Source organism: Pristiophorus japonicus, unplaced genomic scaffold, assembly GCF_044704955.1.
Source record: "Pristiophorus japonicus isolate sPriJap1 unplaced genomic scaffold, sPriJap1.hap1 HAP1_SCAFFOLD_1752, whole genome shotgun sequence".
NCBI lineage: Eukaryota > Metazoa > Chordata > Chondrichthyes > Pristiophoridae > Pristiophorus > Pristiophorus japonicus.
In genome coordinates, this window is record NW_027251437.1 from 1 (window position 1) to 24,088 (window position 24,088).

The 24,088-nt window shown below is 47.7% G+C and overlaps 1 protein-coding gene and 1 non-coding gene across 2 annotated transcripts; one reads left to right on the forward strand and one right to left on the reverse strand.

Moving 5' to 3' along the window:
• Positions 1-6: 6 nt before the first annotated feature.
• LOC139243606 (short transient receptor potential channel 4-associated protein-like) lies at positions 7-22,302 on the reverse strand (the record flags this gene model as incomplete). Its single annotated transcript, XM_070870802.1, has 7 exons — positions 22,087-22,302; positions 12,879-13,010; positions 8,140-8,256; positions 6,182-6,239; positions 3,441-3,496; positions 2,263-2,391; positions 7-113 (listed from the first exon to the last, which is right to left on the reverse strand). Coding segments are annotated over exons 1-7 (815 nt in total), but the record flags the coding sequence as incomplete, so codon positions are not given.
• LOC139243607 (U4 spliceosomal RNA) lies at positions 13,502-13,637 on the forward strand. Its single transcript, XR_011589655.1, has one exon. It is a non-coding gene; the product is annotated as a U4 spliceosomal RNA (small nuclear RNA).
• Positions 22,303-24,088: the final 1,786 nt, after the last annotated feature.

Consider the following 24,088-nt stretch of genomic DNA (forward strand, 5'->3'; position numbering starts at 1 on the left):
TCCAGCTCTGAGATAGTGACCGACAGAATCCGACAGAAATTCGCAAGTTGTTGCTGGTCAAAACTAGCAACCAGGTTTGCAAGATTTGGAATATCCTCCAATTGGATCATCTCCTTGAAAGAAATAAGGATATTGCAAAATGAGCCTAAAGTAACATTAGGTCTGCCCCACACCCAAAATGTTGGAGCACTTGGATCAGGCGACCAGGCACTGTCTGCTGCACTGTGTGTCACAGGCTAGGGAAGAAAGGATTAGGAGTATTTGACACTCACAGGTGCCTCACAGGCTAGGCATAAGCTGTGGGGACGCACGAGTCTCAAAACCTCCTTCATAAGCTGTAATACAGAAATAAGTACTGCCCTAAAGGCATAATGGACCCAAGTTTCGAGCCGCGCCTAGAACGGCGCAGTCCCGACCTGGACGCCCGTTTTTCACGCCACAAAGTGCGCCTAAAAAAACCTCCGTATTCTCCACCTCCCTGCAGGTTCTCTGGCCCTCGGCGCAGCGCAGCAGGAGCTGTAGGGGGGCGGAGCCAGGTCCCTGCGCCGGAAACAGTGCCGGGAGCTCTGCACATGTGCGCTACAGTGGGGCACGCAAGTGCAGTAGCTCCAGGCGCCCGAAACTGTGTGGGAGGGGCCCGAAGCACGCAGCCCCTAGCCCTGGCCCAATGGCCTCACTGGGGCTGCGTGAATAAGGCTCCTCCCACGGCCAGCTCCTGCTTCCTCCCGGCCTGACTCCCACCCCCCGCCCCCGGACCGGCACCCGCTCCCCACCCCCCGCCTCCAGACCGGACCCGACACCCGCTTCCCCCCCACCCCCGCCTCCGGACCGACACCCGCTCCCCCCCCCCCCCCCCCCCCCCCCGCCCCCGACCCGAACCGAACCGACCTCCCTCCCACCACCCCCCCGACCCGACCCAACGCCACCTACCTGTAAATCTGGTGCTGGGGACGGGCCCTGCCCAAAGTCTCGGGCCCGGCCCGTTCAGCCTCCCTCCCCCTTCTCCTTGCCCCCCAATCTCCTTCCCCCCCTCCAATCTCCCTCCCCCCCCTCCAATCTCCCCTTTCTCCCCCTTCTCCCCCCATCCCTCCCCCTTCTCACCCATCCCTCCCTCTACCCCCCTCCTCGCTGTCAGAAACACAGACACTGACAGACAGAGAATGAGAGACACAAAGACAGACAGAGAGATAGAGACACTGACAGAAACACATTGAGGGGGGCATCCCAGCACGCTGTTGGAGGACTCCCGGTGCTGCAGTCAGTAAGTAGAAAATGTTTTATTTATTAATTTTTCAAAAAAAAATTATTTATTAATTGGTTGATTTATTGATGTATTTATCATTTATTATTGATGATGGCTCTTTATTTGTAAAACTGAAGTGTTTAATGTTTGTAAACTTCCCTTTAAACACCCACCATTCCCTACGCCTGATTTGTAACCTACGCCTGATTTTCTAAAGTGTAGACAAGGTTTTTTCGAGCGTACAAAAATCTTCACTTACTCCATTCTAAGTTAGTTTGGAGTAAGTTTTCACTCACGAAACTTTGAAATCAGGCGTAAGTGGCCTGATTCTGTTCCAAAGTGAAACTGTTCTACCTGACTAGAACTGGAGCAAACTAAATGTGGAGAATTCCGATTTCTAAGATACTCCGTTCTACACCAGTTGCTCCTAAAAATCAGGAGCAAATCATGTGGAAACTTGGGGCCTTTATATTAAAAGGGCATTGCACTTCATTTTAGATCTCCAACCACAACAGCATTAAATCAATCATATCGGCATAAACAAAATGGAAAAGTTCTCATCACAACCACACCATGATAGTTCGTGATGCAAACCTGCAGCAGAATTTGGCATTACCTGTTGTTATTGGAGGTGAAGGCACAGAGCAGCTCGGGGAGATTAGAAAACAAGTCCGGAGGTGACAAAGGCACAGGTGAGGGTTTCAGCAGGTGGGGTGAGGTAAGGAAGAAGTGGACGCTATTAGAGACGGAAGTAGGTGGCCTTTCTGATGACCAGGACATGGAGTCGAAAGCTCAGCTTGGGGTCGAATAGGACATTGCAAATAATCTTGTTCAGTTTGAGATGGGCTAAGGAGGGAGATGGAGTTTGGCACCATCCAAATACAAATATGCTCCCAGAATCACTTCTAAATTGTGACTAGAGACTAAAGCAAGTGAAAACCAGCAAGGAAGAGGAGGCATTGCTCTCTCCAAATGCACACAATATAAAATATAAAAGGGTCTGAACAAGATACACCAACCTTTTTAACTCCCAGGATATCTTCTATAAGTGTAGCAGTTTGCAAAAAGGTCTTTTTATTTGTCATGAGTGTGAAGAGGAACAGCACAAAGTCATTCCGTTCCGACAGGCGCTTGGTCACTCTATCCGTCTAAAAGTGAGAGAGGACGCTGCATCATCCGCTGTGAACAGAACCTTCCAAATATATAAATCACATGCACCAAATACCCACAACAGCTAAATCCCACGCCGAAAGGGGGGGGGGGGGCGAGGGGGAGGGGAGGGGGGAGAAGGGGAGGGAGGAAGGGGAAGGGGGGGGAGGGGAGGAGGGGGAGGGGAGGGGGGGGGAGGAAGGGAAGGGGAGGGGGGAAAGGGGTGGGAAGAAGGAAGGGGAGGGGGAGGAGGGGGGAGGGTTCTCCCCGGTGTCCTGGCCAATATTTACCCCACAACCAACATCACTATAACATATAGTCTGGTAATTGCTGTCTGTAGGACTTGGCTGTGCGCAAACTGGCCAGTACATTTCCTATATTACAAGTGACTACACTTCAAAAGTACTTCGTTGGCTGTAAAATAATTTGGAACACTCCGAGGCCATGAAAGGGACTATATAAATGGTCGATAACCAGAGGGCACAGATTGAAAGTGATTGGCAAATGAAGCAGAGGCTACAGGAGGATATATACAACAAGTGGTTAGAATTTGGAACGCGCTACCTGAAAGGGCAGTGGAAACAGAATCAAAAGTAGCTTTCAAAAGGGAATTGGATAATTACTTGAAGAGTAAAAAATTGCAGGGATATGGGGAAAGCGTGGTTGAGTGGGACTAACTAGATTGCTCTTCAAAAGAGCCAGCACAAACTTGAAGGGCCGAATGGTCACCTTCTGTGGTAAAATATTCTATGATTCCAAGTTATTTCTATCATTCTTTGCAGAGGAACTTACTGTATACAACCAGTACCTCAGGTACCTACAAAAATAGTTGCCAGACTTAAAGCAGAACCCAACTGCTCTGTGCATTTAACCAGAAGCCAAATATTTCTTCAGCCTATCCACAACATTCAAAAAGACATCTATTGAAGACGAGTCTGTATCTTTGTTTAAAACTAGTATATTTACATCTGACCAACCCTGACTTACGAGACCTCTAACTGATCTTTGTAATATTGCAGCTACAGAAGGCACACCTACTCACACTTACACAGATACACGTGTTGTATAATATGCTCAGGCAATCCTTTATCAAGTCCTCACTCACTGCAAGACAAAAAATATGCTATTAGATTTAGCAAACCCAGCTTCCATTTTAACTTGCAACATTTATAAGTGCATTCTTTTGTAAAACCAGACAAAAATCTTGGAAAAAGTTTAATTTGTTCATGTTACTGAAGGCTTTGCCATACACCCACACGCTGTTTCACACTCACAGTTGAGGGCTCTGTTGGGCGGGCCATATTGTTTGCATGCCCGACACAAGACTCCCAAAGCAAGCGCTCTACTCGGAACTCCTACATTGCAAGCGAGCCCCAGGTGGGCAGAGGAAACGTTACAAGGACACCCTCAAAGCCTCCTTGATAAAATGCAACATCCCCACTGACAACTGGAGTCCCTGGTCAAAGACCGCCCTAAGTGGAGGAAGTGCATCCGGGAGGGCGCTGAGCACCTCGAGTCTCGTCGCCAAGAGCATGCAGAAAGCAAGCGCAGGCAGCGGAAGGAGCGTGCTGCAAACCTACTCTCCACCCACCCTTACCCTCAACCACTGTCTGTCCCACCTGTGACAGAGACTGTAATTCCCGTATTGGACTGTTCAGTCGCCTGAGAACTCACTTTTGGAGTGGAAGCAAATGTTCCCCGATTTCGAGGGACTGCCTATGATGATGGATGTCGGGCTGCAACACATTACAACCGGATATTCCCATCAAAAAGTTAAAGGGAAGAGAACAAGGAAACAAGCAGCCCTCAGTAATAGGATTAGAATAGGAAGAAAAATATTAAGAACCTAGGAAACAAAAGAACAGGAGGCCATTCAGCCCCTCCACCATTCAATGGCTGATCTGTATTCAATCCAATTTACCTGCCTTTGCTCCATATCTCTCAATAGCCTTACCCAACAAAAAGCTGTTGATCGCAGTCTTGAAAATTTAATTGACCCCCAGGATCCACCGCCTTTGGGGGGAGAGGGGGGGGGGGGGGGGGGGGGGAGAGAAGAGTTCCAGATTGCCACTAACCTCTGTGAAGAAATGTTTCCCAATGTCACTACTCCCTTGTTCTTGTCTCCCCCACCAACATTTTAAACACTTCGATTGGATCACCCCTCAACTTCCAAGCCCAAGGGAATAACAGCCAGTCCTCAATTTAAGCCTTAAAATCCCAGTTTCACTCTGGTGAATCTGCACTGCACACCCAGTTAGTGTATTTCCCGTAGTTACAATTGCAACAAAGGTTTGTTAGTCCTGCAACAATAACCGCCACGTGATTCAGGCTCGAGTGGTTTTAAACAACAAAATTTAATATACACTGACTAATAACTGCATTACAGTAAATGGCAAACGATTAATACAACCTGTTTTCTCCACAAGTCCAAGCTGATGAGATTGTAATCTTCCTGGGGTACCATTAAGGAGGAAGGACTTCCGACTGTCCAACAAGAGGGCTCTAACTTTTGGAGGGGCCAGGTTCTGCCATTATACTATTTGGTTTTCTTGGGCTGCATGTACTATCAGTATCCTGCCAAGCTGACGCCAGGTTGAGCTGTTTACACAATGTCCCAAATGCAACTGTTCGCTCCTCTTATCTGGAAGTGTCTGGTTCGTTACATGTTATAATACCAGCCCACGATATGGCCTTGCATGTTAGGTTATGGGTCCTCTAGCAACCAGTACCTTATCTAGGTACAGCATTTTCTCCACATTTGCTCTTTGTCCAAAATGCTGGAGCAAAGCAAGTTGGGGTACCCCGACTATTTGGGCCACTTTAAAATATTCTAACACCCTCCAAGGTCAATACACCCTTCCTAAGGTGCGGGGCCCAAAACTGAACGCAGTGTCCCAGGTGGGGATCTGACTAGCTCTGTACAACTGAAGCACATCTTCCTGTCCTTTGTATTCCAGCCCACTGGAGATAAAGGCTAACATTCCATTAAACTTTGAGATTACTTTTTGTACCTCTCACCATAAACAAAACATTCCGATTTGTCTTTTTTGATCCAAAGTGGATGACTCCTCACTTCCCCACACTGAACTGCATCTGCAACAGTTTTGCCCACTCACTTAATCTGCCTGTGTATCTTTGTAACTTCCTGAGCCTATCTGGACAACTTTGTGTGTCTAACAGTGTCATCGACAGACTTGAGTCATCCTTCATCCAAGTCACTGATAGATATGGTGAAAAGCTGAGGCCCTGGCAAACAGCACTGGTCACATCCTGCCAATCACAGTCTATTTCCTTTATCTCTACTTTTTGTCTCCTACCGCTCAACCAATTTTCAACCCATGTCTTAAGGGTACCTCCAATTTCATGTGCTTGCATTTTGGCTAATAACGCAACCAGCCTGAGTTCCACAGTCAATGTGCATCAGCAGGCTGACCATTTTCTGTGAAGCTCACTTGCTGAATTCAAATCCATAATCCAATTCCAACAAAAATTCATTTTTGTGACATTCTTCCTTTATTCAGACCTTCCTGGGTCACACCTCCACTGTGGCCAAGGGGACGTGTGAGCAACATGCTCCAATATTGCTCACATCTGCTACCAGGAGGTGCTGATCACAACTCAGTAAAAACTCTCCCCTGAATCCTCTGCCTCCCTCCAAGGAAGCACCTTGCCTCTGCTCGATGCTTCGTCACAGCAACTTTTAGCAAGCGCATCACTAGTGGATGATATCTTGATTAGGCTTTGGTCTGAAATTCGTTAAGCACAAGAAACGTTTAATACTCTACTCACTTTTCTGCTTCTTTTTCTGTGGCGCAAGTGTTGGCCGCATAAGGATTTCAACTAAGAGCTGTAAAAGTGAAAGAAAGCATGGAACATATCAAAACACAGGCTTTTAAATCTTCTCACTGGTCAAGAGGAAAAAATACCTTTTTAGCAGGGGTATTCTACTGGCTAAAACAGACCTGGTTATAATATCTGGTCTACATGTTGCTAGGTTAAAGGTGCTATATAAAGGCCGAAACACTGTACTTGCTTCCAATGTCTCTAACCTTTGGGGATGGACACCCCCAGAAAGCTGGAGCTACCATTCCTGACGTTATTTAGTAACCCCTGTAGAAAGCGTGTGCATGTGTGTGTGAAGAGCGAGAGCGGGATAGTGAGCGAGTGCGAGAGAGCCAGCAGGAGAGAAAACATCAGATGAGGATACGAATGAGTTCGGCCCCGACGTCCTTCACTCTGGGACAGTTTGCTCACAGTCACTGCCAAGGCTCACAGATGAAGAATGATCAGGTTATACTAGAGGGCTGCTGGTGCCTATTGAACCATAACCAACTAAAGCCAATGCCTTTCAAGCGTAGGCAAATACCAGGAGGAAAAGTTATTCTAACTTCTATAGAAGCAGGGATCTCATATCCAGGTCTAGTATATTTGACTTAATGACTTGGCTGTAGCATTATTTCCATCTTGCTATCATTATTAGCCTTCACTTCTATCATATTTAAAAATACAAAAAGTTGCAATCAATACTTCATATTGCAGAATAAAAACCCAGCAGTACCACAACCAAGGGCCCAGACACTCCACCTTCTCGCATGAAACAAGGAGGTGGCAGAAGGAATTATTGCAACATCTATCATGCATCGCCTCAGAATTTAATACAAGAATCATTGTAAACACGCAATGTTGTTTCCAACACAAGAACTACCAGTAGTCTCTGCAGTCAGCTCATTTCCCCAAAACATTCTGCCCTCAATCTTTACAAACAATTCTACTTTGAGTACAGAGGTCATAAAATGGCAGCTAGCGCTGAACTATTACTGTCACTTCATGGTACCTATCTTGTGCAAAAAATAACACTGGGAGGACTCAATAAAAATGTATTTTTGTCTGTTTGATTTTGATTTGAACTCATTAGCAGTGACAGCACATAGGGGCGAACAACTTGGCGTGTAACTGCACATCGATCGCAGACAGCGAACAGGGATCCGTGGGTCTACAGCTCAGGCAAACTAGAATTTCAAACTCACTGGCTGGTCAGGCTTGCAATGGACTCAACTGAACGACGTGAGACTCAATGTTTAAAATCCAAGACACACTTTCAACCTCATCATCGTAAAATACAACTTAGAAAGGAATTTTTTTTAAAAGCCATCCTTGGTGCATTCATTTATTAGATACTGGACCAAGACCTAGCTCTGTCAAGCCCGTGTGGTGGCTGGTGTGCAACGGCATCCCATGTTAAAAAAATCCACGCACAGGCATCTTCCACCCTTCAACATGTAGTTCGGGGCCTGGAATGTTAGGTCCTTCATTGGAACACCGTGAACTCATCCCTTTTTTGGTGAGGAAGCAAGTCATCCTCGTTTCGAGAGACTGGTCTAAACAAAGCAAAGATACAACTCACTCAGAGAACTGTCTTACTTAAAAAAAGAGGGTTTGATCAATGCTACTGCTTGTCGTCGGGCAGGGGGGGCGGGGCGGAGGTGAAAGAAAAGCTAATGACTAATGGAACACCCCCAGCCTCACCATTCCAGATTCTGCTTCCAGTGAAAGAAACTCCTTTGCCTGTTTGGCTGTGCTCCAGCAGTGCACTCTGTTTATTATATGGTAAACATTATTTCCAGATCTCGGGGGCCATTGTGTAGCAATGGAGTATTTTGCAATCTCACCCTCCGCCTTCACCCCCACACAAAGGATTTCAGAAAATATACCTCTAATGTATCTTCAAAGCATTATGCAGTACTTACATCTACTCCACCGAACAGATCGAAAATGTGCGTGTTCGGAAATTTGGACTCCTGGGCACCTTTCCCATCCTCTGTCACAAACGCCATTGCCTCCATCGAGAGGAGTGGAGCAATCTCCTACACACAAGGGGGCAACAATCAACACCTCAACACACCAAATCAGGCAGCACAATCCCTGCTCCCCAAACTGGCTCGACAGCCCTACTGCTCCCCTCCAAGCCACAACAGCTGGACACTAACAGGCAGGCAGCAGTGTTGGCAACCGGAAATAAAATCTGATTAGTTGAAGGGCTTGCTTCATCCAAATCTATCTTGCGATTTAAGATCCAACCACTGGGCAGCAATTAAACATTTAGATTTAGACAAATTTCTCAAAACAAATAATGCCAAAATAGTATTTTGAAAAATAGTATCTTGTAAACAAAAAGATTTAAATATGTAAAATAAAATGGCTTATCTGTTCACGGCTGCCGTGAATGCTAAAAGAGAACCTGACATTTGGTCTCATTAGCACTATATCTGAATTGGGCTGGGAGGGGAGCATAGAATTTGTAGCGTACACTCCAGGACACTGCATCATCACAGTGACACCAGCCTTGTGAGCAAAATTCCTCCACAATCGGAATTTTCAGATGGCAAGGTTCAGTCATTACATCCAAAAACAATTCTGAGCTGGACTAATCACACTTTTGTGATGATTGTGACTTAATGTTTTCACTGTGAACCTGTACTCGAGTGGATCAGGAATACCGGTACTGCAGAATTAAACATTTTTCAGTATCAAAGAATCCCGCAGATCAGTGCATTATAAAGTTTGCAGATGATATGAACTTGGCAAAGTAGTAGATTGTGATGAGGATAGTTATAGGCCTCAGGATGACAGACAGGATGGCGAAGTGGGCAGGTGTGGCAGATGGAGATCAATACGGAGAAGTGTGAGGTGATGCACTTTGGGAGGAATAATATGGAAAGACAATATACTATAAATGGCACTATTTTGAAAAGTCTAGATGAGCAGACAGATCTCATACACAAATCCTTAAAGGTAGCAGGGAAAGCTGATAAGGTGGTTAAAAAAGCATATAGGTTACTTGGGTTTATAAATAGAGGAATAAATATAAAAGTAGAGTAAAAACAGAACAGGCAGCATCTGTGGAGAGAAACAGAGTTAATGTTTGGGTCGATGACCCTTCGTCAGAACAGTGCTAATGATGGGTCATTGACCCGAAACGTTAACTCTGCTTTCTCTCCACAGATGCTGCCTGGCCTGCTGAGATTTCCAGCATTTTCTGTTTTCATTCCAGATTCCAGCATCCGCAGTATTTTGCTTTTAATATAAAAGTAGAGATGATGCTAGAATTTTATAAAACTGGTTAGACCCCAGGTGGAGTATTGTGGCCAATTGTGGGCCCACACTTCAGGAAAGATGTGAAGCCATTAGAAAGAGTACAGAGGAGCTTTACCAGGGATGAGGCACTTCAGTTATGAGAGGTTGGAAAAATTAGGACTGTTCTCCTTGGAACAGAGTAGGTTAAGAGGTGACCTAATAGAGGCTTTCAATGGTGATAGGTTTTGATAAGAGAAAAGTTTAAACAGAGAAAAACTATTCCCTCTGGCGAGTCAATAACCAGAAGTCATAGATTTAAAATCATTGGCAAAAGATCTCAAGAGGAGAGAACTTTTTTCATTCAGGATCTGGAACACTTGACCTGAAAAGGGGGTGGAAGATGCTTCCACATCATTTAAAGGAGAGAGGTGGACGGGTGCTGGAGCAACTCTCAGGGTGATGGACGGGTGCCACAGGGTGATGGACGGGTGCTGGAGGATGAGCAACTCTCAGGGTTATGGACAGAGAGTGGGGATATGGGACTAAAAACAACTGCTCTTTCAGGCATGGTGGGCCGAACAGCCTTCTGTACTGCAAGTTTCTATGGTTCTATGATTCTATAACAATTGTGCTCCCTGGAACTTCCCTACTCAGTAACGTTAGAGTAAAGAAAAATTTGATACAGTTGATGTCAAAGGAGAAGTTGTAATTAGATTTTCTGCTGTACACACTACTCCGGAATCAAGAGGCATAAAATCTAGCTACAGAAAACTGAAGCAAATTGGCAATTCAGTCAGATATTCAGCAGCAAAAGAGCCATCATTGTGTAGAGCAAACTGTCAGCTCGGGAGGCTGCTTCACCACAAGAGGTGATGGAGGGAGAGCCTGTGTGGAGCATTGCTTACAAACCCATCCAGTCAGCAAACCCAGGCTTTCTGGTTATAAAAATAATCTGTCATATTCACAGATGATAAAGATTGCCACAACTGCAACCCCATTCTCACTTTTTATTTGCCCATTTTCTTCACACGGAGAGGATAGAACAAAGAGGATGTTTGGTTACCAGGATTCACAGTAGCCTTTTCCCATTATTATCTGCTTGTCCTTGTCTTAAGACCACAGTTCATAATGAAGGCCGTAAAAGGGACTATATAAATGCAAGTCTTTCAAATTTAACAGTCCACACTACCGTGAGATAGTTTTCAAATACCACATGCAGGGGCTTTAGCAGTGCTTGTGGTCCCATGTGCCACTACTGGAGCATTGACTGGTGCAGGATTAGTGAATCTCATTCCAGTGCCATGCACTGCCCACGGGAAGCCCAATATGAGGTAATCCTGCCACTTTATAAATGTTGTCATTTTGTAATTCAGTGGCGGTAAAGCATTTTGGGACGTCCTGAGGTCGTGAAATGCGCTATATAAATGCAAGTCTTTCTTTAAATCATTGTAGCGAACACAATTAAATACTGTGTAAAGTTTTGTAGCACAGTACAAGACCAATATTGCAGCTATTGAAAGGTTGCAGGAGAGAGCAATTAGAGTGACTGAGGATGATGGAGGGACTGGGTCATGAGAAACAGAAATGGCAGACCAGTTGAACAAATACTTTGGTTCTGTCTTCACTAAGGAAGACACAAATAACCTTCTGGAAATATTAGGGGACCGAGGGTCTAGTGAGAAGGGGGAACTGAAGGATATCCTTATTAGGCGGGAAATTGTGTTAGGGAAATTGATGGGATTGAAGGCCGATAAATCCCCGGGGCCTGATAAGTACTCTGCAAAGTACTTAAGGAAGTGGCCCTAGAAATAGTGGATGCATTGGTGATCATTTTCCAACAGTCTATCGACTCTGGATAAGTTCCTATGGACTGGAGGGTAGCTAATGTAACACCACTTTTTAAAAAGGGAGGGAGAGAAAACAGGTAATTATAGACCGGTTAGCCTGACATCAGTGGTGGGGAAAATGTTGGAATCAATTATTAAAGATGAAATAACAACGCATTTGGAAAGCAGTGACAGGATCGGTCCAAGTCAGCATGGATTTATGAAAGGGAAATCATGCTTGACAAATCTTCTGGAATTTTTTGAGGATGTAACTAGTAGAGTGGACAAGGGAGAACTAGTGGATGTGGTGTATTTGGACTTTCAAAAGGCTTTTGACAAGGTCCCACACAAGAGATTGGTGTGCAAAATTAAAGCACATGGTATTGGGGGTAATGTACTGGCGTGGACAGAGAGAACTGGTTGGCAGACAGGAAGCAGAGAGTCGGGATAAACGGGTCCTTTTCAGAATGGCAGGCAGTGACTAGTGGGGTGCCGCAGGGCTCAGTGCCGGGACCCCAGCTATTTACAATATACATTAATGATTTAGATGAAGGAATTGAGTGTAATATCTCCAAGTTTGCAGATGACACTAAACTGGGTGGCGGTGTGAGCTGTGAGGAGGACGCTAAGAGGCTGCAGGGTGACTTGGACAGGTTAGGTGAGTGGGTAAATGCATGGCAGATGCAGTATAATGTGGATAAATGTGAGGTTATCCACTTTGGTGGCAAAAACACGAAGGCAAAATATTATCTGAATGGCGGCAGATTAGGAGACGGGGAGGTGCAACGAGACCTGGGTGTCATGGTAATTGAAAGTTGGCATGCAGGTACAGCAGGCGGTGAAGAAGGCAAATGGTATGTTGGCCTTCATAGCTAGGGGATTTGAGTATAGGAGCAGGGACGTCTTCCTGCAGTTGTACTGGGCCTTGGTGAGGCCTCACCTGGAGTATTGTGTATAGTTTTGGTCTCCTAATCTGAGGAAGGACGTTCTTGCTATTGAGGGAGTGCAGCGAAGGTTCACCAGACTGATTCCCGGGATGGCTGGACTGACATATGAGGAGAGACTGGATCGACTGGGCCTTTATTCACTGGAGTTTAGAAGGATGAGTGGGGGGTCTCATAGAAACATATAAAATTCTGACAGGTTAGATGCGGGAAGAATGTTCCCAATGTTGGGGAAGTCCAGAACCAGGGGACATAGTCTAAGGATAAGGGGTAAGCCATTTAGAACGGAGATGAGGAGAAACTTCTTCACTCAGAGAGTTGTTAACCTGTGGAATTCCCTAACGCAGAGTTGTTGATGCCAGTTTGTTGGATATATTCAAGAGGGAGTTAGATATGGCCCTTACGGCTAAAGGGATCAAAGGGGTATGGAGGGAAAGCAGGAAAGGGGTACTAAGGGTATGATCTTATTGAATGGTGGTGCAGGCTCGAAGGGCCGAATGGCCTACTCCAGCACCTATTTTCTATGTTTTAATAATGTAAACTGTGCATGTTCTCACTGGAAAAGAGATGGTTGAGAGGTTCTGTGATTGCTGTTTTTAGGCTTAACCCACAGTGCATTGCACCACAATCTTTAGCACTTACCTTTAAGATACCTTGGCACTGCAAGAGCCCATCATTGTTGGGTTGGCTGTTCTCATATAATTTCTGCACTAGATGTGGGATTCCGTTCCATTTCGCAGTTTTGTCCCTCTCTCGGAGCAAAGAATCTGGAATCTGCAAACAGAAACAGTGTTAGAAACTACTTTTATAAAAAAAATATTGAAAACTATAAATCGGCATTTAATTTTGATTTACGGTTTGCTCAGAATCCATTTTGAATTTCCCCTGTAAAGTGGGACAGAGACCTGTGATCTACAACCCCTGGACCTTTTGCAGTATGATCTTACTCCTTATGGCATACACTGGGGAATCAGTAAGATGGGATAACGTGAGCCAAATTTACTTTCTAAAAGAGAGCACTGTTTTAATCGTTGGGGGAGGGGGGTTGAAGAGAGACAGGACACTGCTATTCTATACTCACAGTCACTGCATCGTTTTTCCTTCAAATAACCTGCTTCTCTGCCCAGAACCAGCTAATGCAGATAAGCTGCTGTTATCTTACAGGTGGACAAGCTAAATAGACTACAACTGGCCAGGCTAAGCACTGTTTTTTTTTGATTTTGTGTCTGTAGCCACATGGTTTGATGCACTTGCAGCCACTGCCCTCTACAGCGCAGTGGCAGTATCGTAGCTAATGAGGTTTAACCGAGGCGCGATTATTGCTTATTGAAAACTTTTCCCAATACCCGGCTATGACGACTTGAAATATAGTCGACAATGGCAATTTTTGATAGTCTCAGACATAACAGGCCCATTTTCATACCATACACGTCAACCAACCTATCCGCCGTTTATAATCAAAATAGGACTCTAGGAATAATTAGGGTATAGAATGTTTGTAAAGATGTATACTACTCCTTTAACAAGTCAATGCATCCTTTTTGCAGGGAGCAGGCTATCTTACATCCAGTACTGTGTCAATGCGCCAGTGCAGCCTTCGGCCGGCTGAGGAAAAGAGTGTTTGAAGACCAGGCCCTCAAAACGGTCACCAAGCTCATGGTCTACAGGGCTGTAGTAATACCCGCCCTCCTGTATGGCTCAGAGACATGGACCATGTACAGTAGACACCTCAAGTTGCTGGAGAAATATCACCAACGATGTCTCCGCAAGATCCTACAAATCCCCCGGGAGGACAGACGCACCAACATCATCGTCCTCGTCCAGACCAACATCCCCAGCATTGAAGCACTGACCACACTCGATCAGCTCCGCTTTGCAGGCCACACAGTCCGCATGGCAGATACGAGACTCCCAAAGCAAGTTCTCTACTCGGAGCTCCTTCACGGCAAATGAGCCAAAGGTGGGCAGCGCAAATGCTACAAGGACACCCTCAAAGCCTCCCTGATAAAGTGCGACATCCCCAGACACCTGGGAGTCCCTGGCCCAAGACCGCCCTAAGTGGAGGAAGTGCATCTGGGAGGGCGCTGAGCACCTTGAGTCTCGCCGCCGAGAGCATGCAGAAATCAAACACAGGCAGCGGAAGGAACGTGCAGCAAACCAGTCCCTCAACAACTATCTGTCCCACATGTGACAGAGTCTGTGGCTCTCGTATTGAACTGTTCAACGACCAAAGAACTCACTTCAGGAGTGGAAGAAAGACTTCCTCAATTCCGAGGGACTGCCGATGATGATGATAATGACTGTATAATGAGACAGGTCGGGGAGCATCAGAGACAGATCGGGGCCTTGGAGGGAGCGACAGCCTCGGAGCAGGATACAGTGCGAGTCAGTCCGGCCCGGGAGGACGACGGCTGTGAAGAGGGCGACTGGATTGGACATCACCATAACCCAGGTCGGTGATTGTGGAGTGTGGGCACGTACAGCAGGAGCGGCGAGAGACTGTAGAGAGACGTGATCGGGACCCAGGAGAGGCGTGAGTTCGGGGCCCAGAAGAGGCGAGGGCCCAGGGGCAGCATGGGCCAGCCCACACTGTGATATGTGTGCGCACTAGGTCCGTGCACCGGAGCTGGTCTCCAGTCGTCTTGGTTAACCCTTGCCACTGGACAAGACCCAGCTCTGTCAAGCCCGTGTGGTGGCTGGTGTGCAACAGTCACCTCACATTAAAAAATCCATGAACAGGCATCATCCACCCTTCAATATTTGTAAGAAATTTGTTCTGCCCAATTTTCAGCTGAAAATGGAGATTCCTGCCCATTATCCCTTACTCTAATGGCCCTTCGTCGTGTTTATGATCTCAAGTCGCAGGTGTTGACAGCCTATTCAACCGGAAGCACATCACGGCTGAGCCTAATGCTGCTGTGCATCTTTCAGGCATGGGTGCGGCAGGGGACCATAATGGATAATATAAGCAGAAACCCTGATTACTTAGCTCCCCACCTGACCTAGCTCAGAGGCATCGAGGCAAGTTGTGGCAACAAACGAGTGCGATCAGCTCAGTGCGTAAACCTGAAATCAAATCTTGCACTGTGTGGTCTGTACAGCTTTGCATCATCAAATGGCCATTTAGCCCAACGTATCTGTGACTCCTCTTTGAAAGAGCTTTCCAATTAGACCCACTCCCTCACTCTTTCCCCAGAGCCCTGAAAATCTTCCGATCAGCGAAGGTGGGAAAGCAGTGATAAAAAGAACGCATGAACTTGTATTTACTACGCACCTTTTGTGTACCAAAGCATTTCACAGCCAATAAAGCATATGCGATGTGCTGTCACTGTTGTCCTGTAGTGAAATGCAGCAGCCAATTTGCCTACAGCAATGAAATAAATCAGGGCTTCTCAACCAGGGGTCTGCAATAGGGCAGCAGGAGCAATCACCGTCTCTGTGCCCTTCGCAAAGGCTCCTCTCGCTGGATCCAGACCCCACCGCCCGCCCCCCCCCCCCTCCCCCGCCGTGACAGCCACACCGGTTTAGCCTGGGCTTCTATCACAAAGCGACACTAAAGCCGAGCCACGCGGTGAGGGGAGGGGGGCCTGCTCTGAACCTTCCTCGCTCACTCCAGCTGTTGTGTCAGGTGTTCAGGGGAAGTAATGTCGCTGGGACATCACCAACAGCTTCTTCCCTCCTGCTGTAGCTGGAGGTGGAGAGGATTAAAAATAACACACCGAGAACAGGTTTTGAGTGAAATTAAACTTATTTTGAAATTAAAATGACACTAAAGCAGTTTTAAATATACACGGGCTGGTGTGAAAAAAAAACCCAAGCCTAAATAGAAAAGTGGAGGAGCCAAAAGGTCTGACCTTCCTTTAATAGGCAGTAACGTTGTCCAATAGAACTATTACAAGGGCAAGGCAGCAATGACTTGGGCGGTGCAGGCGTTGCCAGAAAAACAATCGGTGCTTTGCATTCAGCCGTGCGGGGGCCCAGTGTTTTCCAATGCGCTCTCTGATCCAACAGGTTTATTTCAGTCCGGTTGTATTTTTTTTTTAAATACAGAATAAATACTTGTGTTGTGTTACATGGGTCAGTGGAATTTTTATAACATGGGAGCAAGGCCTCAGAAGGAAAAAGGTTGTGAACCCCGAAGGTAAATGACCAAATAATCTGTCCATGGTGATACTGGTTCAGGACATCAGAACTCCCTTCATCTTCTTCAAAACAGGCCATGGAATGTTTTACATCCACCCGAAAGGACAATATGATGCTATGGTTCAGCAGTCTGTCTATGTCCTCCTGAAGTCTGTTACTATCTTCTTCACTGTTTACTACATTTCCAAGATTTGTGTCGTCTGCAATTTTTGAAATTATACTCCCTATACCAGGTCATTGATGTATATCGGACAGCACTGGTCCCAATACCGACCCCTGGGGGACACCAATGTATACTTCCCTCCAGTCTGAAAAAAAACCGTTCACCACCAGTGTCTGCTTCCCGACTCCTGTGAAAAGGGCAGACACATGGTAGATGGAGAGAAGTGTGAAGGAGTGGAGTGCAATCGATGGCAGCGGTATGGAGTTTGTGGCACGTGTTGTCTGATGATCACTAGTCACCTAGTTGTGGTCTGTCCTTTAGTGCCCCACCATAACCACTTAGCCCCAACCCTGTTGCATCTCTTTCCACCCTCTCTCTATACCACCCCACCTGCCCCCCATAACATTGCAGGCCAAAACTCTTCTGTGGGCAACACCAGGGATAAGTTACAAGTTAAAAAAAATCAGCACAGGCAAAATCCAATGTGTCACATTAATGAAAAGGGAGACAAGCCAGGAATGCGCTCTACATACATTCAACATCAAGCCGAGTTAGCAGCCTCAATTAATAGATGACAAACAAGCCTTACAACCCAGCTACACAAACAAGATGTTTGCTGCCTGCCCTGCCTTGCTGCACACTTCAGAATTCCAGGCAGCCTCCTCTATCCCACGAGGAGTCAGTGCACTCCTCAGACTCAATCAAGGAGATTCAAGAGGCAATATAAAGACTCCTGGGAAAGTCAATGGGTCAGCTGAATTCTACAGGGACCTCAATCCAACATGTCAGTTTTTACAAATTATGGTGTACAAGAGAATATGGAACAATTGCTAGAGATGACTGCAGAAAATGAATTGGTTCTGACCAATGTTCCTTCTCATTTTTGGGGGGGAGGGGGGAACCATTCAAAAATCTGCACATGCCCAATTTTTGCATCTAAAGGCTGGTGAGTTGATCCCGCGGCAGCTTAATGGGAACATTGGTTCTAACAACATTAGCAGAACTCGGTGCATCAGTTACCAGGCCCGGTTGGCTGCACATAAACTCACTGCTGAAATAAGTCAGAGAAAAGTCTCAATTTTTCCAGTCCTCCTTAAATATGCAAAATATCAAGCGTGTGTAAGGTGAGCAAATCCAGCTATAACTCAGTCAGTGCAGTTGCTCGGCATATGCTAAGAGCATTATCAGATTTGTCTCCCTTTTCATAAATGTGGAAAATTGGATTTTTCTGATGCGTATCCTCACCATCACTAGCACCGCCTCTAACATTGTATGCCTGCACCCCAGCCTCAGCCCATCTGCTCCCCATCTTCACTCCACTTAACTATTCCAATGGGAACCCAGCCGGCATTCCGTGTCGCAAACTCAGTGAATTTCAACTCACTCAAATCTCTGCTGCCTGTATCCTATCCCGGACCACAGCTTGCTCACCCATCAGCCATAGCCTTGCTCACCTACATTAGCTCCCAATCACCCAAAGGGTCATGCACATGGCGCTTCTCCCCCACCGGCTGTCGTGCCTTCAACCATTCCGTCGTAGTGAGTTCCACACTCTCATCACTCTCTGGGTAAATTATTTTCTTCTGAATTCCCCATTGGATTTCTTGGTGACTATCTTATATTGATGGCCTCCAGTTATGTTCTTCCCCACATTCTCTCTGTATCCACACTATCAAAACCTTTCATCATTTTAAAGACCTTTATTAGGTCACCCCTCAGCTTTATTTTTTCAAGAGAGACCCAGCCTGTTCACCCTTTCCTGATATGTATACCCTCGCATTTCTGGTATCATCCTTGTAAATCTTCTCTGCACCCTCTCCAGTGTCTCTATATCCTTTCTATAATATGGCGACCAGGACTGTACGCAGTGCTCCAAGTGCGGTCTAACCAAGGTTCGATACAGGTTTAGCAAAACTTCCCTACTTTTCAATTCTAAACCTCTAGAAATAAACCCTGATGCTGGGTTTGCTTTTTCAATGTCACAACTATGAGTGATTTGTGCATTTGTACGCCGAGGTCACTGTGTTCCTCTACCCCACCCAGATTCGCACCCTCCAAGTAATAAGTGACCTCCCTATTCTTCCTACCAAATGTAATACCTCACATTTATCTGTGTTGAACTTCATTTGCCAATTATATGCCCATTCTAGATGTAGTCCTTACTACTAGGGGGATCAAGGGGTATGGCGAGAAAGCAGGAATGGGGTACTGAAGTTGCATGTTCAGCCATGAACTCATTGAATAGCGGTGCAGGCTAGAAGGGCCGAATGGCCTACTCCTGCACCTATTTTCTATGTTTCTATGTTTCTACAAGTTTATTAATGTGTTTCTGTAATGTGTAGCAGTCCTTCTCAGTATTGACTATCCCCCAATTTGGTGTCATCCACAAATGTAGAAATTGTGTTTTTGATTCCAAACTCCAAATGGTTAATAGAAATTGTGGACAACAGTGGTCCCAGCACTGATCCTTGTGGAACACCACCACTCACCTTCTGCCACTGTTATAGCTACCCTTTACCCCTACTCTCTGCTTTCTGTCTTGAAGCCAGCTAGCGATCCATTCTGCTCCTGGTCCCCTGACTAGGCAAAACAAATTTGCAGTAATAGTGTAGGGAACAAATTCATGGAATGTATACGATAGTTTTCTAAATCAGTATATTGAGGAACCAACTAGGTGACGCTGAGGTACACCGCATTAGAAACAAAGTTGTCTTTGAGGTTTTAATTAATGGACAGAGGTACATGTGCAGCACTCCCTCAGAGCTGCACGGAGTCTCAGCCTATAACACATAAGAGACAGGAGTCGGCCATTTGGCCCCTCGAGTCTGCTCCGCCACTTAATATCATGGCTGATCTGATCCTGGCTTCACCACTGGCCTAACCCTAACCGCTTCCCTGCCCGCTCCCCATAACCCTTCACTCCCTTATTGCTCAAAACTCTGTCTATCTCCATCGTAAATATATTCAAAGACCCAGCCTCCACAGCTCTCTGGGGTAGAGAATTCTAAAGATTCATGACCCTCTGAAAGAAGAAATTCCTCCTCATTTCTGTTTTAAATGGGCGATCCCTTATTCTGAGACTATGTCCCCTAGTTCTAGATTTCTCCATGAGGGATAACATCCTCTCTGCATCTACCCTGTCAAGCCCACTCAGAATCTTATATGTTTCAATAAGATCACCTCACATTCTTCCAAACTCCAATGAATATAGGCCCAACCTGCTCAACCTTTCTTCATATGACAACCCCTTCATCTCAGGAATCAACCTGGTGAACCTTCTCTAAACTGCTTCCAATGTATGTAACTGTATATCCTTCCCTAAATAAGGAGACCAAAACTGTACACAGTACTCCAGGTCTGGTCTCACCAATACCCTGTACAGTTGGAGCAGGACTTCTCTGCTTTTATACTCTATCCCCCTTACAATAAAGGCCAACATTCAATTTGCCTTCCTGATTACTTGCTGTACCTGCATGCTAACATTTTGCGTTTCATGCACAAGGACCCCCAGATATCTCTGTACCGCAGCACTTTGTAATCTCTCCCAATTTAAATAATAATTTGCTTTATTTTTCCTACCAAAGTGGATACCCTCACATTTTCCCACATTATAGCCCACCTGCCAAATTTTTGCCCACTCACTTAGCCTGTCGATATCCCAAGATTTGTGTGTGGAAAGTGGGGCCCAAACTTCCAAACTTTTGACTCAGAGACGAGGGCACTACCAACTGAGGCTACAAATACAACAACTTGCATTTATATAGCACCTTTAACATAGTAAAATATCCCAAGGCGCTTCACAGTAGCATTATAAAACAAAATTTGACACATAGCCACACAAGGAGATATTTGTGCCAAAGACCAAAAGTTTGGTCAAAGAGGTAGGTTTTAAGGAGCATCTTAAAAGAGGACAGGCAAAGAGGTTTAGGAAGGGAATTCCAGAGGTTAGGGCCCTGGCAGCTGAAGGCACGGCCGCAAATGGTGGAGCAATTGAAATCGGGGATGCTGAAGAGGCCAGAATTGGAGGAGTGCCTTGTAGATGGTGGAAAGGCTTTGGGGAGTCAGGAGGTGAGGCAACGATGAGGAATCAAAAGTAGTGTCTCTTGAGGGCACACTGACAGTCAAACATCTCCCGAATCATTAAAGGAGCAGCAGCATGCATCCGGCATTCAGTGTGGTGGCCCCGACCTGCGAGGACCATCAACAGCAGGTCAGGGTCTTAAAGGAGGTACAGTGTGTGCTGGTGCAGGAGAGCGACGGCTGTGACGAGGGCAACTGGATTGGGAGTCACCAAAATCCAGGTTGCTGATTGGAGCGTGGGCAGGTGTATCTGGAGCGGTGAGATTGGGACGCAGGAACGGCAAGAGATCGTGGGGCGATGTGATAGGGGCCCAGGGGCAGCACGGGCCAGCCCACACTGCAATATGTGCGCGCACTGGGTCCGTGCAGCAGAGCAGGTCTCCAATCGTCCTGGTTAACCCTTGCCACTGGACCAAGACCTAGCTCTGTCAAGCCCGTGTGGTGGCTGGTGTGCAACGGCCAACTCACGTTAAAAAAATCCACGCACTGACATAATCCCCCCTTCAACATGTAGTTTGCGATCCGGAATATTTGGTCCTTTATTGAAACACGTGAACTCATCCATTTTTAGCGTGGAAGCAAGTCATCCTCGATACGAGGGACTGCCCGTGAAGATGATGAGTAAACTCTCATTTATTGTGTATTCCCTTCCTTTGTTGCTCCTCCCCAAATGCATTACCTCACACTTTTCTGGATTTAATTCCATTTGCCACTGATTGCCCATCTGACCAGTACATTGCTATCTTCCTGCAGTCAGCAGCTTTCTTCCTCACTATTAACCTCACTATCTACCTCATTATTAACCTCTCTATCAACCTCTCTACCTACCTCACTATCTACCTCTCTACCTACCTCTCTACCTACCTCTCTACCTACCTCTCTACCTACCTCTCTACCTACCTCACTATCAACCTCTCTACCTACCTCTCTACCTACCTCTCTACCTACCTCACTATCTACCTCACTATCTACCTCATTATTAACCTCACTATCTACCTCTCTACCTACCTCACTATCTACCTCACTATTAACCTCACTACCTACCTCACTATCTACCTCACTATTAACCTCACTATCTACCTCACTATTAACCTCACTATCTACCTCACTATTAACCTCACTATCTACCTCACTATTAACCTCACTGCCAATTTTTCTATCAATTTTTCTGCAAATTTCTTACGTCATACCCCCTACATTCAAGTCTAAAAGTGATATATACCAGAAAAGGCAAGGGACCTAGTACTGAGGGGCTATTATATTCGGGCAGGGGAAGGATTAATACTCCGGGGGCGTTATTATGGTTAATTTCCCCCCGTTTGCCGGAGCGCGGAAGCAGGTCCCGGGGACTGAGGTCCCACCCGCGCGCGGCGGCCCGCTGGTAAATTGAGCCCCAGGCTTCACGGGGCCTTGGCCACAAACCTCCGGGAGCCGAGCGGCGCCCACCCGCTGCCCTGGGCCTACCTGGGACACTCTGGTGGGTCCGTGGCCCGTGTAGCGGCCCTGCTGGAGCTGCGGGACGATGTTCTGGGGTCGGGGCGGCCGGGACACGGCGCTCGGAGGATCCGGAGGCCCAGGTGCGGCCGCCATTTCCTCACAACTGCAGGCTGCGGCCCCGCCCCATCCGCCGCCCCCATTGGTCCAGGCTCGGCCCGCCACCGCCCCATCCGCCGCCCCCATTGGTCCAGGCTCGGCCCGCCCCCGGGGGCAGTGGTTGTGACTGGGGGCCGGTGGCCGGGGCCCACCATGCCGCTGTCGGGCCGGGGCCCACCATGCCGCTGTCGGGCCGGGGCCTGCTTCCTGCAGCGGGCCGGGGCCTGCTTCCTGCAGCGGGCCGTGTGTAGAATGGGCTGGACCCTCAGGCCAGGTGCAGCAGCGGGAACTCCATCATCATCATCGGCAGTCCCTCGGGATCGGGGAAGACTTGCTCCACTCGAACAATGAGTCCTCAGGTGGCTGAACAGTCCAATAGGGGAACCACAGGCCCTGTCCCAGGTGGGCAGAGAGTCCCAGGTGGGACAGGCAGTGGTTGGGGGAAGGGGAAGGGGAGGGTGGGACAGACAGTGGTTGAGGGAGGGGGAGGGTTTGACAGACAGTGGTTGAGGGAAGGGGAGGGTGGGACAGACAGTGGTTGAGGGAAGGGGTGGGTGGGACAGACAGTGGTTGAGGGAAGGGGTGGGTGGGACAGACAGTGGTTGAGGGAAGGGGAGGGGAGGTCAGACAGTGGTTGAGGGAAGGGGAGGGTGGGACAGACAGTGGTTGAGGGAAGGGGTGGGTGGGACAGACAGTGGTTGAGGGAAGGGGAGGGGAGGTCAGACAGTGGTTGAGGGAAGAGGAGGGTGGGACAGACAGTGGTTGAGGGAAGAGGAGGGTGGGACAGACAGTGGTTGAGGGAAGAGGAGGGTGGGACAGACAGTGGTTGAGGGAAGGGGAGGACAGACAGTGGTTGAGGGAAGAGGAGGGTGGGACAGACAGTGGTTGAGGGAAGGGGAGGGTGGGACAGACAGTGGTTGAGGGAAGAGGAGGGTGGGACAGACAGTGGTTGAGGGAAGGGGAGGACAGACAGTGGTTGAGGGAAGAAGGGGAGGACAGACAGTGGTTGAGGGAAGAGGAGGGTGGGACAGACAGTGGTTGAGGGAAGAGGAGGGTGGGACAGACAGTGGTTGAGGGAAGGGGAGGGTGGGACAGACAGTGGTTGAGGGAAGGGGAGGGGAGGACAGACAGTGGTTGAGGGAAGAGGAGGGTGGGGCAGACAGTGGTTGAGGGACGGGGAGGACAGACAGTGGTTGAGGGAAGGGGAGTGTGGGACAGACAGTGGTTAAGGGAAGGGGTTGGTGGGACAGACAGTGGTTGAGGGAAGGGGTGGGTGGGACAGACAGTGGTTGAGGGAAAGGGAGGGGGGACAGACAGTGGTTGAGGGAAGGGGAGGGTGGGACAGACAGTGGTTGATGGAAGGGGTGGGTGGGACAGAGAGTGGTTGAGGGAAGGGGAGGGTGGGACAGACAGTGGTTGAGGGAAGGGGAGGGGAGGACAGACAGTGGTTGAGGGAAGGGGAGGGTGGGACAGACAGTGGTTGAGGGAAGAGGAGGGTGGGACAGACAGTGTTTGAGGGAAGGGGTGGGTGGGACAGACAGTGGTTGAGGGAAGGGGAGGGTGGGACAGACAGTGGTTGAGGGAAGGGGTGGGTGGGACAGACAGTGGTTGAGGGAAGGGGAGGGTGGGACAGACAGTGGTTGAGGGAAGGGGAGGGGAGGACAGACAGTGGTTGAGGGAAGAGGAGGGTGGGACAGACAGTGGTTGAGGGAAGGGGAGGGTGGGACAGACAGTGGTTGAGGGAAGGGGAGGGGAGGTCAGACAGTGGTTGAGGGAAGAGGAGGGTGGGACAGACAGTGGTTGAGGGAAGAGGAAGGTGGGACAGACAGTGGTTGAGGGAAGAGGAGGGTGGGACAGACAGTGGTTGAGGGAA